This window comes from Ciconia boyciana, chromosome 24 (genome assembly GCF_034638445.1).
Source record: "Ciconia boyciana chromosome 24, ASM3463844v1, whole genome shotgun sequence".
NCBI lineage: Eukaryota > Metazoa > Chordata > Aves > Ciconiiformes > Ciconiidae > Ciconia > Ciconia boyciana.
Window position 1 is genome coordinate 332,983 of NC_132957.1, and position 17,379 is coordinate 350,361.

At 45.6% G+C, this 17,379-nt stretch overlaps 1 protein-coding gene across 3 annotated transcripts in view; it reads left to right on the forward strand.

Moving 5' to 3' along the window:
- Window positions 1–10,351: 10,351 nt before the first annotated feature.
- Window positions 10,352–17,379, forward strand: part of RANBP3 (RAN binding protein 3) — a 53,418-nt gene continuing 46,390 nt past the window's right edge. For 2 of the 3 annotated variants that reach the window (XM_072845075.1, XM_072845076.1), the window contains exon 1: window positions 10,400–10,436. In XM_072845075.1, coding sequence (XP_072701176.1) covers window positions 10,415–10,436 — 22 coding nt within the window. In that variant the 5' untranslated portion in view covers window positions 10,400–10,414. Of the gene's footprint in view, window positions 10,437–17,379 lie in introns of all 3 variants that reach the window. The other variant, XM_072845078.1, reaches the window with a different exon arrangement.

Genomic DNA, 17,379 nt, shown 5'->3' on the forward strand with positions numbered 1-17,379 from the left:
GACATTTTTTCAGTGCTAGGTTTTGAAGCCAAGACAGGCCTCGACTGCTTTTGTTACAGGCAAAAATGTTCCAGATTGCTAGAGAATCTTTAAAAAGATCATGGAGGTAAAGAAGACAGAAGAAACCAAAGGTATTGACTGTTTGCAGGTGCATCTGCAAACTTGTCTGTTAAATTAATTCCCTTGAAGAGCCGCCCTCCTGCTATACAGTCCTTGCACACCTGAACCCGTGCACTGTATGCCTCTAGCTTTATGGCCTTTCTTTTGTGGTCTAGTGCAACACCTCTAAACTTAGATGGGCTGAAATCCTGTGGTCCGGCGCTGCAGCACAGGGTACCAGAGCAGGTAGCCATTTAGAGATGCTAAACAGAGAGGCAAGAACATAGTGAATTGTATGAGCATAGCCAAAACCAAGGAAGTGAAATTTTTCAGTAAGAAATTGTGAAAAACCAAGTGCTTGCATCCCCATCTAGTGGCTGTGTTCAGAAGGAAGAATGCTCCAGCAAAAATCAGCTGCTGGTCTCTGGAGCTGGGGCTGTGTGCATGCACCTTTGGGAGTGAACTCTAGGATCAAAGACCACAAATGTGGTCTTACATGTTTTTGCACGTTGATCCTATTCAGATGGACAGGCAGTTGCAGTTATAACTGTCCACGACCTCTTCCTCTTCTACCTGCACCGCTCATTTCAGACAGTCTTTTAAGAATGAAAGAGGTCAAATATATCACAGAATCATAGAAAGATGTAGGTAGGGCAGGACATTTTGTACTTTAACCTGCTGCTTGAAACAAGGCTAGCTTCAAAGTTACATCAGGTTACTCAGTCAAATTTGGTCCAGTTGAATTTAAAACTCTCCAAGGATGGAGATTCACCACCTCACTGGTCCATATGGCAGTACTGCTCCACCACCTTGGGAAAGCACTTCAAGAAAACAAAGTCCTAGAAAAAAAATGCTCTCCAGTCCTGTCAGAGAATGGGTGTTAAACTCCCTTTTTGCTTGCACACTGTGCTGGCTGCAGAGGAAATGCTGTTTCCACTTCAGCTCTTAGGTTGTGCCGAACACAGGCCCCAACTGCCAGGGCCTCCCAGCAATGCAGGGAGGTGAGTGAGATTTCTAAGCCTTTTAGTTCAGCCCCTGAATAGCCCTAATTACTGAAGGCCTTGCTCACACTTCCAGGCTCCATTGTCATGTAGAACCCACACAGAGCTATGAGGACCACCAGTGCATTAATTCGAGTCCTGGACCAGTGTGCCTGGAGGGTCAAAGCTCGGGAGCAGCATTCATGTTTCAAGTGAATGAGAGATGTGAACTACAGACTATGAACCCTTCTAAGGCATTTCTTTGTGTTTGTAAGTGGGCTTAGTTGCCCTTGCACACATGCTCTTTGCTGGAAGCGAGCCACAACTTGGAGTGACCCAGCTTGCTTCCTCCGAGAGAAAACATCAGCTTTTCCCAGGAAGGCAGCTTCAGTGCTCCCCACCATGGCATTTTTAGGACTGTGCCCACTGTTCCTGTGTCTTGGCACATCCCTTCGGACCCTCATGGCAAGCAACTCCTGGCCCTCTGCTCTCAGGGCCTAGGAAGCCTCTTCTCATTACCCTAGACCACCATCTAGTGGGTGCTGGTGATCATGCCACAGCCGCAGGAGAGGGCCCACGGAGACCAGGCTGCTCTTCTGAGCTGACCCATAAGCGATGCCTGGATGAGCAGGGCTGTGTGCCAGCAGGAAGTCATTTAAATTCTGGAGTTTCACTCAGCTGGGCTGTTTGTTACATGCAAAGCAATTAACACAAAAACATTCCCCTTCCTGTCAGTGGTGCATTGCCCCATGCTGTTACAGGGTCTACAGTTGAACTTGCATGCAGTTTCTGGAAATACTGAGTCAGCCCCATAATATTCCCTTATTTTTATAAGCCAGGTTCAGTTCGGCAGTGTGTTGAGCATGTGAGTAGCTTCACTTGTGAATTAATCCACTAATAGGACCTATTGATCCTTCCGCTGTAGCAAGTATTTTACCTTGTAGATTTTCCCACTGAAATCATTGTGAATCCTTGCAGATGAGGGTATTAGAAAGAACTGAATTTAATAACAGCCTGAAAGCCTTCTGAAACCATACCAGATGCCAGAGAAAAGACAAGGTGTAGGCTGTGTAGGTGGTTGGTTCCTCACATGGGCTTCCTCAAAACTGTCAGGAGATGATCTCTTTCCTTACAGCTGGAGAAAGGTTGATGGCTTTCCTTCCTCAGGGAGAAACCTATGGCTCAGTCCTCCCTAAGGGGGAAATAAACTGTCGTGGTTTAACCCCAGCCAGCAATTGAGCACCACACAGCTGCTTGCTCACCCCCCCCCCCGGTGGGATGGGGGAGAGAATCAGAAGAGTAAAAGTGAGAAAACTTGTGGGTTGAGATAAAGACAGTTTAATAGGTAAAGCAAAAGCCATGCGCACAAGCAAAGCAAAACAAGGAATTCCTTCACTGCTTCCCATGGGCAGGCAGGTGGTCAGCCATCTCCAGGAAAGCAGAGCTCCATCACACGTAATGGTGACTTGGGAAGACAAACGCCGTCACTCCAAACGTCCCCCACTTCCTTCTTCTTCCCCCAGCTCTACACACTGAGCATGACACCATATGGGTGTGGAACACCCCTTTGGTCAGTTGGGGTCAGCTGTGCCGGCTGTGACCCCTCCCAGCTTCTTGTGCCCCCCCAGCCTACTCAGTGGTGGGGTGGGGTGAGAAGCCGAAAAGGCCCTGACCCTGTGCAAGCACCGCTCAGCAATAACGAAAACGCTCTATGTTATCAACACTGTTTTCAGCACAAATCCAAAACACAGCCCCACACCAGCCACTATGAAGAAAATCAACTCCATCCCAGCCAAAACCAGCACATTCTCCACCCCTTATTCCATACCATTTATGTCATGCTCAGGTCCCACACTGTCCAGTACATCCTCATTAACCACCACCGCCCTTCCTATCCTTCGATATAATATACAGATACCATTCCCTTACTCTATGGACCACCCCTGTGAAATGTCTGTTAAACATCCATAAATGTCCACAAATGTCCACTGAGTTAATTTAGTCCATGACTTTGGGCTCCATGTGTTATGGTGGTCACTCAGGACAGGAAAGGTGGTGTGTTGCGTGGAGTTACTGGGTGCCAAAGCCAGCTCAGGTCGGGTCACTGCTGCACTTGCACTGCTTCTTGTAAGGCTTGTCCTCCATTGGTTCAGGTGGTTCCTGCTATAGTAATTCCCAAAACATGCAACTCAAATCCTGGGTTACAACAATTTAAAGGTATTTCCATTACAATCTCCACCCCTGGTCCCTTTGACCAGACCATCAGGTTTAACATTGCAATGAATTCCTCCCCTTGCCCCTGCTCCAGCTTGGACTTATCCACACACTGCAGCCCCTTAGGGGTGTACCTGCTCCAGGTGGAGCCTCATCTATGAGCCACAGTCTCTCCAGGGCTCTACCTGCTGCAGCATAGACTTATCCACAGCCACAGTCACTTTGAGGTGCACCTGTTCCAGCGTGGCCTTCTCCATGGGCCACAATGCCTTCAGAGGTATACCTGCTCCAGCGTGGCCTTACCCACAGCCACAGTCCCTTCAGAAGTAAACCTGCTCAACATGCCCTTACCCACAGCTGCAGTCCCTCCAGGGGCGTACCCGCTCTGTTGTGGGCTTATCCATTGCCACACACTTTGAGGTGCTCCAGCATGACCTCATGCGCAGCCACTGATGCTTCAAGGTGTACCTGCTGCAGCATGGACTCATCCACAGCCACAGATGCTTTGAGGTATACCTTCTCCCGTGTGGACTTATCCTTGAGTGACAATCCCTTCAGAGGTATACCTGCTGTGTCACAGACATAGCCATGGCCACAGATGCTTCAAGATGTTCCTGCTTTGGCGTGGACTTATCCACGGCCACAGACGCTTCAGGTGTCCTGCTCCCGTGTGGACTCCTCCACAGGTCACAGTCCCTTCGACTCAAGTTCATACTGGAGTTCCAGCCTGTCCCGTACAGCAGCACAGAAACAGCAGCAATGCCCTGGCCATCTGCTAGCCCAGGCACATGGCCATTGCTGTTATCAAAATGTTCCAAGGCACAGCAGAGTAAGATGATAAGCAGTACAGCAGCACGGCAAGCAGTGAAAGCAAAAAGCCACCACTAACGAGCCCTAGACTCTAACATACAGTGAGGCAAGCAAGCCCCATGGCAAGCACAGAAGCCTGCCAATTAATAGCTAAACAGCAATAAAAGCTATAAATTTGATCTAGCACATTCCAAACAAACCTGTCGTTATCTCGAACCCTTCGAGCCCCATGTTGGGCGCCCAAAAGGACTGTCGTGCTTTAACCCCAGCTGGCAACTAAGCCCCACACAGCTGCTTGCTCACCCCCCTCACTGGGATGGGGGAGAGAATCAGAGAGAGAATCAAACTGAGAAAACTCGTGGGTTGAGATAAACACAGTTTAATAGGTAAAGCAAAAGCTGCGCACGCAAGCAAAGCAAACGAAGGAATTCCTTCACTCCTTCCCATGGGCAGGCAGGTGGTCAGCCATCTCCAGGAAAGCAGGGCTCCATCACGTGTAATGGTGACTTGGGAAGACAAACGCCATCATTCTGAACGGCCTCTCCTTCCTTCTTGTTCCCCCAGCTCTACACGCTGAGCATGACGCCATATGGTGTGGAACACCCCTTTGGTCAGTTGGGGTCAGCTGTCCCGGCTGTGTCCCCTCCCAGCTTCCTGCACACCCCCAGCCCACTCGCTGGTGGGGTGGGGTTAGCAGAAAAGGCCCTGACCCTGTGCAAGAACCGCTCAGCAATAACAAAAACATCCCTGTGTTATCAAGTGTTTTCAGCACAAATCCAAAACACAGCCCCACACCAGCCACTATGAAGAAAATCAACTCCATCCCAGCCAAAACCAGCACATAAATGTTTCAGAAGATATCACCTGCTGAGTTAGAACCTCTGAAAACATTAATGGTGGTAAGCAACATTACTGTCATGTTGTTAAAGACCCTCACAACAGCTTATGCGCAACTGTTAGTTTCCAACCATTGCCTTCACAGTTGCATGTGCCTTGAAATCAGGCCAACGAATGTGTTTTCTTTATTGTTGTAATTTCCAGCAAGCAAATGTTTGTAAATCTGTGGCTTGGCAGTTGTTCAGTAACCCCACGTCATTAACACAGCAGTTTCTGGCTGAGGGTCACGATGCCACAGGAGGTCTCAGCAGTCACAAGAAGGACCAGAATTCTAACAAAACATCATTCTGAAGTGGGTCTAGAAGACCCACAGAAATGGTCTAGCGGCTGGGAAAGCCTGTGACATCGGTCAACTGAGTTTGGCATAAATCCATGCTGCTGTTGAAAAAGGAAGTCCTATCCTTCCTGAGGTTGCTTGTCCCTGCCACCTCTCTTGTGCCATAAGGAATGAGTCCTCTGAGAAGTAACCCCATCAGTGCAGACAAGTTAAAAAAACTAGGTTTTTCAGCTGGATCAGTTCCAGCAGAACCTGAGTTATACAGAGTCCTGGATATGCTTCCCAATTAGTAATGGTCACTGTATTACTGCAAATCATAGAAGTGCTGGTAGAAGGGACCTCTGGAGGCCTCTGGTACAACTTTCTGTTTGAGCCAGGTCCACCACCAACAGCAGACAAGGTGGTATATCTACTGAGCAGACAGGGTGGTATATCTACTGACCAACACGGTGTGAACATCTAGTGACTACCTTCTTGTCCAGGGCACTGGTAGAGCGATAGAGTTGGAAATGAAATCATGATTACCTGTGGTTCTGTCTTCACTCTAGAGCCTCTGTTTCTTTCCCTGCTGATGAATGCTTACAGCTACGGACCAAAATGCCAAGTGATGTTATTACTCTCATGCTATGGAACACAACATTGTGTAAATCCTTCAGGGTCTAAGCTTATCCAAATTACAAAGTCTAAGAAGTAGAAAGCCTTCAAACAGGGTGGGTTGGGGGTTTTTTTTTGAGAGTTCAGCCATGGAAAAATATTTAATTTGTCAAAGTCATAGTGACTTTTAGGCCATGTCCCTTTAGAAATGCTGACCTAACAATAGTACTAATCAGAAAGTATGGCATTTATAGTATCTTAATGGCATGCACCCAAAATAGATTCTAGTTATATCAGCAAGTTGACAAGCTCACAGGGTACAGATAACTCTTGTAATTAATTTCTAAAAGTCACAGGAGCTGTAAAGTTGGTGTGTGTGGAGTTTACTTTTTATTGAAATAATAAAGTGCCAGCATCACATTTACCCTGGTATTATTATAGACTTACTTGAAGGTAAATCAAATCAGAATCTGGCCTCCAAACTCTGCTAGGATAAAACTGTTAATTTTCCTTTCTTATGTTAATGATGCTGGAGAAGTATGGGCTCTAATTAGAACGTGAATAGAGAACACACTGTGACCTGCTGGCTCTTAAGGTCTAGTGAGTGTAACTTTCTGAGGTACGTTCTTGCTAAATCACTTCCCTTAACTAGGTCACACCACCCACTATGCTAGTACCACGTATTCATTAGAGAAGCACAGTACAGTAATTCCTATAATTAAAGTTGCCCGACATTTCCATGATAAAAGCATGTTCACGGTTTCTTATAGGTTTAACAGGCTTTGAAGTGAAATTTTCCATAATGGATATCTGTATCAGAATAAGGGCTTAAATTAAAAATGTAATTATTGTTTTTTAGATACTCACATAATGGGTAATTACTCTCACACCTTTTCAATATTAGTGTTTGGCTCCATTTGTAGGACATGTCTGCTCTGGGACAGGAACTTAATTCCGTAAAAACTGGAGTTAAGTCAGCCACATTGTATATCCCTGAAAATTATGTTTCTTGTGCGATTAGAGACATGCTAATGTTTTCAGCTAAATTCTCTGCAAATTGTCTGCACCAAACATGATCCCGTTCTCCAGGGAAGGGGCACAGACAAGGTCTAGACCCACACATAGGCTCAGGCTGCCATTTGGACATCACACAGCTGCCAACACTAGTGCCTAGCCCTGTAGGCTGCCAGTGGACATGCACAAAATGAAAAAATCTTACAAAGCTGTTCAAAGTCTAAGGCCATGATCAGAGGAGATGATAAAATCAGCTTTAAGTCAGCTGGGATCAAATAAAAAATGCTGCAGCCTAATGACCAGAGTTTCAGTAATATTGCCTGGGGCTAATTCTGATTTAGCAGTGTTGGTGTTCTCTGTCGGCTCACTGTGACAACAAGTATTCAAAGACCTGACCTGAAGGCCTGTCTGCCGGCTACTTTCCCCTTGCTTTCTGCTCTGCCCAGTCTCAGATTCCAGTACCTGCACTGTTGGTATGTGGTCTCAGACCACCTACCCTCCTATTCTCTTAGGTGCTTGCTGGATATTTTCTTGGCTGTTGTTAGTTGTCAAAAGTTGCATCTAGTATCTGAAAAGTTGTATTTAGTCTCTGAGTGCAGCTGCGCCTTTACCCATCATGACGAAATTCCTGTTTTTTCCCTCTTCAGGGAGCAGATGCAATGGTGCTCACTGAAGAGTTAACTGCCCAACCTCCCTTTTTAGCCTCCTTACAGGCATTATGCATCAGGCTTTGCATTCAAATACTTTGTATTCAGACTCTGCACCAAACACAGAATAGTTAATTAATATTAATTGTTATTAATTTCCTTGAATAATCTTCTCTGCCATGTCCCTTTTAAGTCTTGGATCCTCTCCAGCATTTAGATGCTTAATCCCCACGGAAGTCAATGAGTTCAGCAGCCTTGAGGATCTGGGACTTTTTCTAGACAAACAATAATTTTCCACATCTCTCTCCCATTCTTAGCTCCAGAAAGGAGAGGTTCCTGCTCAGGCCTAACCCAAATGTTTCTGAAGCCTTGCTATGTGTCCTCCAGGTATTTGTGGATACCTGAGGCCAGGATACCTGAGGCCCCACCCTCAGAGTTGTGGATGACTTGCTCAGGACTGCTTGGCACATTGAATAGTAGCAAGTTTATTTAAGTCAGGGAAGGATGGCAGGACCCATTTCAAGTGAAAAGCAACACCCTTAATGGTATTTTTCTTCTGCCTCGGTAGCCTGCTAAGTGAGAGGTTAAAGGGAGTCTTCTGTTGCTTGAAATGCCCCCTTGAATGCGGACGTGGCCTTCCCTGATGCCCACGACCTTTTAAAGATGATGGAGCTTGTCTGCTCAGTGACATCAGCCAGCTTTCAGTCCCCTCTGACACAGCCCACTGGGTCCCATGGACCTGTGTGGGCTGTGAGTTCTCAAGAGGTTCTTGACTTGATCCTGTCTCTATCTGAACCCTGCCTCTAAGCACAGAGGCCTGGGAGACCTCCTTGGTGAAGGAGGTCTGAGACAAAGACAGCATTTGATGTCCCTTGCCAGTTTCAACTCTAGTTGAGCTTTGGCTTTCCTAACACTATCCCTGCATGCTGAAGAAGTATTTCTATATTCCTCTTTAGTAGTCTGTCCTTGCTTCTGTCTCCTGTATACATATTCTTTTGTTCATTCACAAGTTCTGTGTTTAGCCGAGTTTGTCTCCCGACATATCTATAATCCCTGATTGCTGGGACAGACTGCTCTTGTGCTCGGAGAAAGGTGTCTTTAATGAGCTGACAGCTCTCTCAAGCTCCTTTGTCTTTTAGAGCTGCCTCCCACAGAATCTCACCGCACCTATTCCTGAATAACCCAAAGTCAATTCTCTTGAAGGGTCTGTAGTCTGCCACTTGCCTTTCTCACTCCCCTCAGGATCTTTAATGCCACAATTTAATGGTTGCTACAGCCAACACTGCCATTGATTATCACATCCCCAAACAGTCCTTCCTTGGTCGTGAATACCAGATCCCGGAGGGCATCCAGCTGAATGAGATGGCCTGTCCAGCAAGTGTGGTAAGAATTTGTCCCTAACACCCTTTAGAAACCACCTGGATTTCTTGTGCCCACTGTGTTACTCATTCAACAGATAACGCAGCTTGCACAGTAATCACACAATTCCAAATAGTATTGTTTGATCTACAGAAAAGTTCCACCAAATGCTGACAACGGACATTGATTTAAAGATAGGTATCCTGTATTTTTTCTAACTCAGTGCCATTCATTTATTCTTACTAACTTTTGCCAGTCCTGCTGTTGTATTCCTGATGGAAAATTCTCCTTGCAGCTAAACCAGGTGGTGTAGATGCATGGTACTTGCAAGGGCAATCAGGAGCCTGGCCCTCAGATTCTGCTCTTACGCTAGTGTGATATCTTGTGAGGGATGTATTCAAATGATCAAGCACTATGCATGCTGTTCTTACACTACGCCATGGCCTTGAAGCAATCATTAAGGGTAAGTAAGACTAAAGTCATGTATCTCTCGGTGTCTACCTCTGAGCTAGCTGCTGTTGGCTCCCTTACTAACAAGTAGAGACCTAGTCAGTGCAGTCAGGGGAGCTTAGCTGCACTGACCGAAGCAGCCAACAAAATATGGGGCACCATCAAGAGAACAATGAGAGCACCAGAGTGTGGTTATGTACTATGCTGTCTCTGTACTGTATATGCTATACAGTATAATTTTGTGGCCATATAAAGCCTTGGTGCACCTACATTTTGAGCAGTGTGTGCAGTTCTGGAGACGGTAGTTTTAAGTCACAGAGAATGGCAAATACTGATCTTTGGGATGGAGCAGCAGCCTTCCATAAACTGAAAGGGTTTGAATTCTTCAGTCTGGAGAAAAGGCTAGGAAAGGCAGGTCAAGGCTTATACAGTCACAGAGTAGTTAGCTGAATGGAGGATTACTGTCCTATAAATCCCGCCAGGCTGTAACTGTGAGGCACTAATGAAAGCAGTAAATGGGAATCAAGGATCTGTTGAACTCATGGAGTGAACTTCCGGGTCTTGCAGCCATGGGAGGCTATGGAGGCAGACGAGAGGTCAGGGCCACGTAGGGAACAGAAAGATCCACGGGCAGCCGGCCTCAGCCGGCCCCAGTCTGACGATCCTGCTGGGGGCCTGCACGGGCAGCGGGCCGCAAATAGCGACCGGGCGCACGGGGGTCCCCATAACCTCTCGTCACAGGGGGACCGCAGCCACGCTGCCCGCTCGGGCGGCACCCAAGGGACGCCGGGCACGGGCAGCCTGCGCCGCCGCTCCCCAGCCGGCCCGCGGCAGCCCAGCTCCGCCGCCGCACCTCAGCCGATGGGCGGCCCGCGGGCCGCTCCTCGCCCCGCTCCCGCGCATGCGCAACCGAACGCACACCACCACCCCCCCCGCCCAGACGAGCCACTCGCGCAAGCGTGATGCCGCCACGGAGCGGCCGTAAACTGGCGCATGCGCTGTCAGGCAGGGCCCGCTGTAAGTGAAAGCCGTCTGGCTGCGCGATGCATTGTGGGCGTGATTGAGGAAGTAAAATGGCGGACCTAGCGAACGAAGGTAGGCGGGCGCTATAGGTGCGCAGCGGTGCCGGCCGCGGGCCCGACACCGGTCCGGCCCTGCGCCGCCGCGGGCCCGGCCCGAGCCCGGCCCTGTGATCCGCTCTCAGAGGCGGGCGCGGGCGTGGGCCCGGGCCCGCCTTCGGAAGCGCCGCCTCTCCGTGCCCCGGCCCCTCTGGGGCGAGCGGCCGGACAAAGGGAGCGCCCGGCCGGGCCGCCGCGCTCCTCGCCGGCCACGCTCTCCCCTGCGGGGCCAGCTGCGGGGTGGGCGTCCGCGCTGCCGCGGGGGCCGGGGCTGGCGGCGGCAGCATGGGGCGGCGGTCTGGGGCTGCGCTGGCAGGTGCCTCCCGCCGGGCGGTGGCACCGGGCTGGCGGCGCGGCGGCTCCTGGGGGCGGCGGCCGCCGGCGGGTCCGTGCTGCCGCGTTCCCTGCGCGCAGGCAGCGTGCCCGGCCGCCCCCGGGCGCCGCGGAGGGGGCCCCGCCGCTGCCGGAGCGCGCAGCGAGGGTGCGCTTCTCTCCCGGGGGAGTTGCGAGCCGCTTTGTATCCCCTCTCGCCGGGGTGCCTTTTGGGGCCGTTGTCCGTAACTTTAGGATTGTTGTCGATCTTTCCTGAATTCCACTCTTGTTGATCCTTCCTCTAGCCAAGGGACTAATAGAGGTGGCTATGTAAAACTAGGTGAGGTATCATAGTATGTATATTATTTTTTAAGCTGAAAACCTCTGAAGTAAGGAAATAGTGGTTTCATTTTTCTCTGGAGAGGGTTAGGAAAATATGGGCTGCACTACTGTAGGATTTGGGTGTTCTGCTCCAAGGTGTGTAGAACACTGTTTAAGTGACAGTGGGCATCAACAGTTTGCCTTTGACTAGCTTCCCTCAGAATCTCTGCAAGACCAAGTTTGCCCTAGCTGTCTCTATGGCTTCTCATCATTCTTCTCAGCTAATGAAAGAGGGGGGAAATGCCCGGAAGGAGGTGAATGAAAGTGTGCGAGGCCCCTTCTTTCAAGATTGTTTCTTACATTTGAACTCTGTACCAGTGGCTATTAAAGTTCTGATATTAATGTTAAATAACAGGAAGCAAATATCTATTGTAGGTGTAGCATTTGAAGATGAAGTCTACAAGCAGCTAACTATGTAATTACACTTAAGTTATTTGACAAGTCCTGTGGTGCAGCATGTCTTAGGCTGTTGGCTCCCAAACTCAAGATGAGCTGTCAGTGCCCAGAGAGGCATGATAGGTGGTCTCGAGAATGATAGTAAATAATAAAATGTGTAATGACTATTTGTGAGAAACTTAATGACAGTATGTAAATACTGTCATTATAATGACCTTACAATACATTTTGATGGTTTATTGTGTTCTTTTAGACCCAGAAGTCTGGGAATGGCTATCTTAAGTCATGCAAGCCCCTCACTTTACCTCCCCATTCTAGTGGGAAACATTAAGCTCAACAGTGACTTCCAAGTTACCAATGTTTATTACATCTTCTGAGGCTGACTTGTCATGTGTTTCTTCCCCTACCTCTATATTTCTGCAGAATTGTGTAGACTGTCAGGGATGGGGGGGAGAAGTATGGTGCCATCCTTCTTTTTCATCTGATCTTCCTTTTTCGCTCTTTTTTTCTCTTCAGATCCTTTCCTGACTCTAATGACTTCCCTCACCTGCTAATCTCTTTAGTTTGTGCTCACATCTTCTAGATTTGTCATCTTCATCCTTTGCTGTTCTGTTTCTTCTTGCACTAAGAATGTGATATAATCTTTCATAAGATTAAGCAAGATCAGCTTGCTTCTGAACTATTGTCTCTTCTGCTCATTGTGATATCATTGGCTGCATTGTCTGGTGTTAGTTTTCTTTCTTCCAGTTCCATTTTTGAGGTGTCCATTCTTTGCATACCAGTGCAAATACAGATACTTTCTGGAATTGGCATCCTTCTGCTGAAAGTCAATGGATTCCGTAGTCTTTCTACTTGCCTTGTTTGCTGTCTCTGACATGGCTATGATGTTCTCAGGTGACTTTGATTGTGTTCTCCTCATTCTTAAACACATGAATCTGTTTATTTTTCCAGTATTGTAGGTGAATGTTTTATTTCCTTGTGCCCATGTATTTTCATTCGACTACAGGAAGTGACTATTTTGGTACTGATAATTCTTTGATCTTCTGTTTCATATCAATATTCTCGTTTGAAGTATTTGATAGCTAAATGTTCATGTTCACAAGCCAAGCGTGGTTAAAACAAAGCTCTTAATATTCCTTAATCTTGATTAATCTGTACAACAGTGCTGTCTCAATCATACTTCATTGTGAGGTGTGAAGCTAATTGTTCTTTGAGACATAGTAGACACAAGTACCTAGAAAGAGGTTTCGGTCACTCTTGCAGATTGCTTTTGCTTAGCGTGTTTGAACAATACCTTTTCTTGTCTGTTCATGCAAGTGAAACTCACTTAGACTCTTAGCCATTTGATCACTGCAACAAATCTTCTTCTGGCCTTGAAAAGTGCTATTTTGTTCTGCCTGTGTCCTTTCGTCTTACTAATGCAAAACTCTTTTAACCTGTTGCTTTTACCATGGCACCCCTTTGTTTCAATTCATTCACTGGTTTTTCCTTTTCCAACAGTATATTAATTATCTCTACCTTCTAGATTCTGATGTCTCTCTTAGTCTACTGTCTGTCTTAAGTCACATCTCAGTGGTGACTTAAGACAGACTTAAGACTCAATACTGCCTCCAAGAATCATTCTACCAATGTCCTTCAGGCCTTCAAACTATTTTAATGGATGATCTTTCTGTAATGCATTTCTTCAAAGCTATAAGCATTCCCTCTAATATTCTCATAACTACTTCATTTTCTTAATTCTAATCATTCCTTGAATTTTTTCCGTTCACTTGTCTTTCCTTTTTCTCTACTGAGTTGGTGAAATTGCACACCTACCTATTTGTAGTGGTTTGATGCGAACTGTATCTTAGCAGAAGGTTGTTGGATTAAGGGGGTCCTCTACTGCAGAGAAGGGGGGTGAATGATGAGGTGGTCCAAGTGCCACTTTCCGAAGAAGTTTGTACTGTGAAGTTTCCTAGGAACAGGTCCTGGTCTTGGCATTGCCCCTCATCATGAGAGGAGATGAGCTGGTAAGTGTGGAGCTAATGAAGAGGAGGAGAGAGTAACTCCTCCTCGGCTGTGTGAGGTTTGAGTGCCTTTGTCACAAAGATGTAGTGACATTGTGATAAAGTCTTTGGGGACTGGCATTGTGAGAAGTTTGATCATTGAAAACCTGGATTTTGGAATGGTAGGCACAATTGTTATTGTTACTATTGTATAAAGTACTTATGGTATTAGAAATTTTCTCTGAAGTCTTTGGTATGATCTTTGTTGGTATTCTAGCTGGATCATGTCTTAAAACTGATGCTTCACACATGTGGCAGTGAAGTATCATGGAGAACTAGACAACTTCCCATCAGGCATATATTCACGTAAATGTGAATGCGTTTCTCGTTAACTTGCTGTTAATACACAACGAGTAATCTGTTTGTGTATGACTTGCTGCTGAAGCTGCTCTTTAGATGATAGGATCTCCTGTGTGGAGAATGAATTACTTTATCACCTTTCAGTCACTGAAAAGGTACAAGTTTTTCTCAGGGCTAAAACTTGATGGCTTTCTTCACATTTCCCTTTCAGGAGGTGCCTGCACCACCTGTGTTGGCAAACTCTCCTTAGACACCAGACACAATTTATGTTGCTTTATGAAATTGCTAAGCATTACAGTTCATGGTCATAACAAGTTTACTTTGTGTAACTGCCTTAAATGTACAGAAGATGAGAGAATGGAAGCAGTTCCTTTCAGAATAAAACTATCACTCCTTTGCCAGACTTGTATGATGCTGACATTGCTTCTGTGCTGTTTCTGGGTTTTTTTGCCCTGACTGTATAATTCTAATTGCCTTATGGTAGCTTTTGGAGAGGGGAAGGTCTGTTGTTACTTTGAGGGGAAAAGCTGGCATGCACCACTGTCCCTGACATTTGTAGACCCTATAAACAAGACTTTTTTTTTTCCATGGTGATTTACTTCAGATAAACTAGTGAACACAAAGTTAGACTGAGTGATTTGGTTTGATTTTTTTTCTTTTGAGATGTCCTAATAATTCACACCCAAACACCATGAAGTACTATTTCATTTACAAGATAGAACTAAATACTTTAATAACTTTTGTTAACACTTTTTGGAGCTCTTTATAAATACCTTATCTACGTTGCGAAGTAGTTGGGCTGCCTCATGGCTTTCTTCTTCCTGTCATGTGAAAATAAGCTACTTTTTTCTGTTTCTGACTTGTAACATTTGCTTTATGTGAAGTACCTGAGCTGAAATAGTAAAATTACCTAATGCAGCGGGTAACTTGTTTCTATTAATGCCACAAAGGCTTGGGAAATGAAGTAACATGTGCTCTGCAAACACAAAAGGCTTGTGCTTTAAATATGGTGTATGGAATTTTTATTTAATCTTAAATATGTAAAAGGCATTCTACCTTCCTGTGCCAGCTGTGGAAGTACTGTCTGGAAGTAGCCTGCTTACTCGTGCTATAGGAGGCAAAAAAATAAAGGGTTTGAAGGCGAACGAGAACATCAGAGGTTTTACTTCATAAAAAGCAACTTACCAAAGTTTTGAAAATGAGGCAGAAGTATCTATTTTTTCTGATGTCAGTTATATTCACCATGACATCACTTGTGAAGTCTGGCTGTAAATGATCCAGTCGTGTTTCTTGTACTTTCTGATGTGAAGTATCATTGAACTTTGCTTCTAGGGTCTTTTTTGGAGATCAGCTGTTGGTGCAGTAGTTTGCTCATTACTTTCAGTCTATTCTTAGCTATTGGGAGAGAAGAGTGTCTTACTTTATCAACACCTTTAGAATTTTATAATGCTGCAAATTGCCTGTATCTCTTTTTAATGTTTTTTTAGCATGATTATTCTGCTCTCTATAACTTAAATAGCATTAAGGTGAAAAAACATTTTTGCGGCCTGAGCTGTTCAAATAAGCATAATTAAATTTAACTTTGAACTTAAGTTTTTCTTGACCCTCAGATAAGCCTTTCACAGGCAATAAATTACCACTCTGACTATTTTTGGTGAGTTAACAACCTAATTACTGTTCTCCTTTTTAACACTATTTCATTGTTCACAGGTATGATCTACTTTTTCTCTCCGGTGATGTGTTATAATGAGTTAAAGTCAGAGCAGTTGTTCTCAACTTGTATGCTTTTAGTGTTGAATATTGCTTCTTCAGATCCAAGAAAGGACTTGCTTGTCTGGAAGCTTCTCAGTGTTTTTTTTTCTGCCTCTCATATACATTTCCATGTAGTCAGGCACTATTGCACTTTTAAATGTAACTTGGAGTAAATTTAAAAAGAAAATGTTTGAAACAGTGTAGTTCCTAGCTTTAAAAATAAATTTATCTCGTAATAACCTGGCTACAGTGGGTCTGGTGAGGACTTCAGCGTTGTTTTCATGACATGGGGCCTGGGTTCCTTCTAAAATCTAAAGACTAATTTCAGTCACCAAGGTGGTGTTCTGGGTTACATGACCTGTCAGGAGAGGCTGAAGGAATGCGGCTTCTTCAGCCTAGAGAAGAGAAGGCTTCAGAGAGGCACATTTGGAGCTTTCCAGGGTCTGTGAGGAGGTTATTAAAAAGACAGAGCCGGGCTCATCAATGGTGTATGTTGGAAGGACAAAAGGTGAGAGGTGGAACAAGATCTTAGGACTGGATGTAAGGAAAAGGTTTTGGTTTGGGTTTTTTTTTTCCCCACCATAAGGACAGTCAAGCAGTAGAAGAGGTTACCCTGGGAGGCTGCTCAGCCTCCATCCTTGAAAGTTAAGACCAGACTGGATAACCTGATTAACCTGGTCTGACTTCATAGCTGACCTTACTTGGAGCAGGAGGTTGGACTAGAGACCCTCCAACCTGAATTATCCTGTGCTCTTATGGCAGAGACACAATTGTCTCAGTGGCAAAGGAGAAGAATGCTTTCTTGGCCTTTGTCACTGCTTTGCCATGGGATTGGCTCTGTGAGCCCGGTAACTATACAGAGAAATGCACCTCTGCAGTATACCAGTTTGGCTTTTTTCCCCCCATTTTGTGCAGCTTTACTTTTCTCTTTGGTTATGTGGCCTTCAAATGTGGATTCAAAAGGGACACGGATTTTGCATCTATACACTCAAAATACCTGTTGGATTTTTCAGTTATGGGTCATTTCATGCTGCAGTGAAGGTTTAAAACTTTGTATTGCAAAAATAACTATTGTGGCCACTAGAGATGCCGCCAACTGCTATGGTTGCATTAGTGTGAACGGGTGGAGAGGTAAAACAAGGCTCTATGTTGTCTAGTTGCAGGAAACATGGTTGACATCGCAGAGTTTGGTGCAGCTACAAATGATCATGTATCTGAGTTAAAAACCTCACATTAAATAGCATAGATGACTTGAAGACGATGCCTTTGCCTGAGCCACTGAGATGGTATTTTCTGTTTCTGTGTTTTGGTTTCCAAGGCTTGTGAAGCAAGCTGAGTAGGTTTAATAGTACATACATTTTTCTGACAGCATATAGGGCATATATTGATAGTTAATGACTCGACAGTGAAATATGTTAAAGGAATTTAGCCTGTGAAAGCCAGCTCTGGAGGTTTCTGTAATTATTCATGCAGGTTGAAATGTCTGAAACTTATGAATGAACTGCAGGAAGGAGTTCTGTGGATTCAGTTATTTTTCAGACTGGTTTGACAGCCTACCACCATTCAGAAGAAACTAAGTGGTTTGTATGAGTTCCGAATCTTCAGACTGGGGACTTACTGTCTCTATGACAGTAATTACTGAAGATCTGCTTTCCTCCTTACATGCTTGGGCTTTCTCAGAATGCCTTTACTGAGACTGACTTGGTTAGAAAATTGACGTTGTTTCTGCATCTC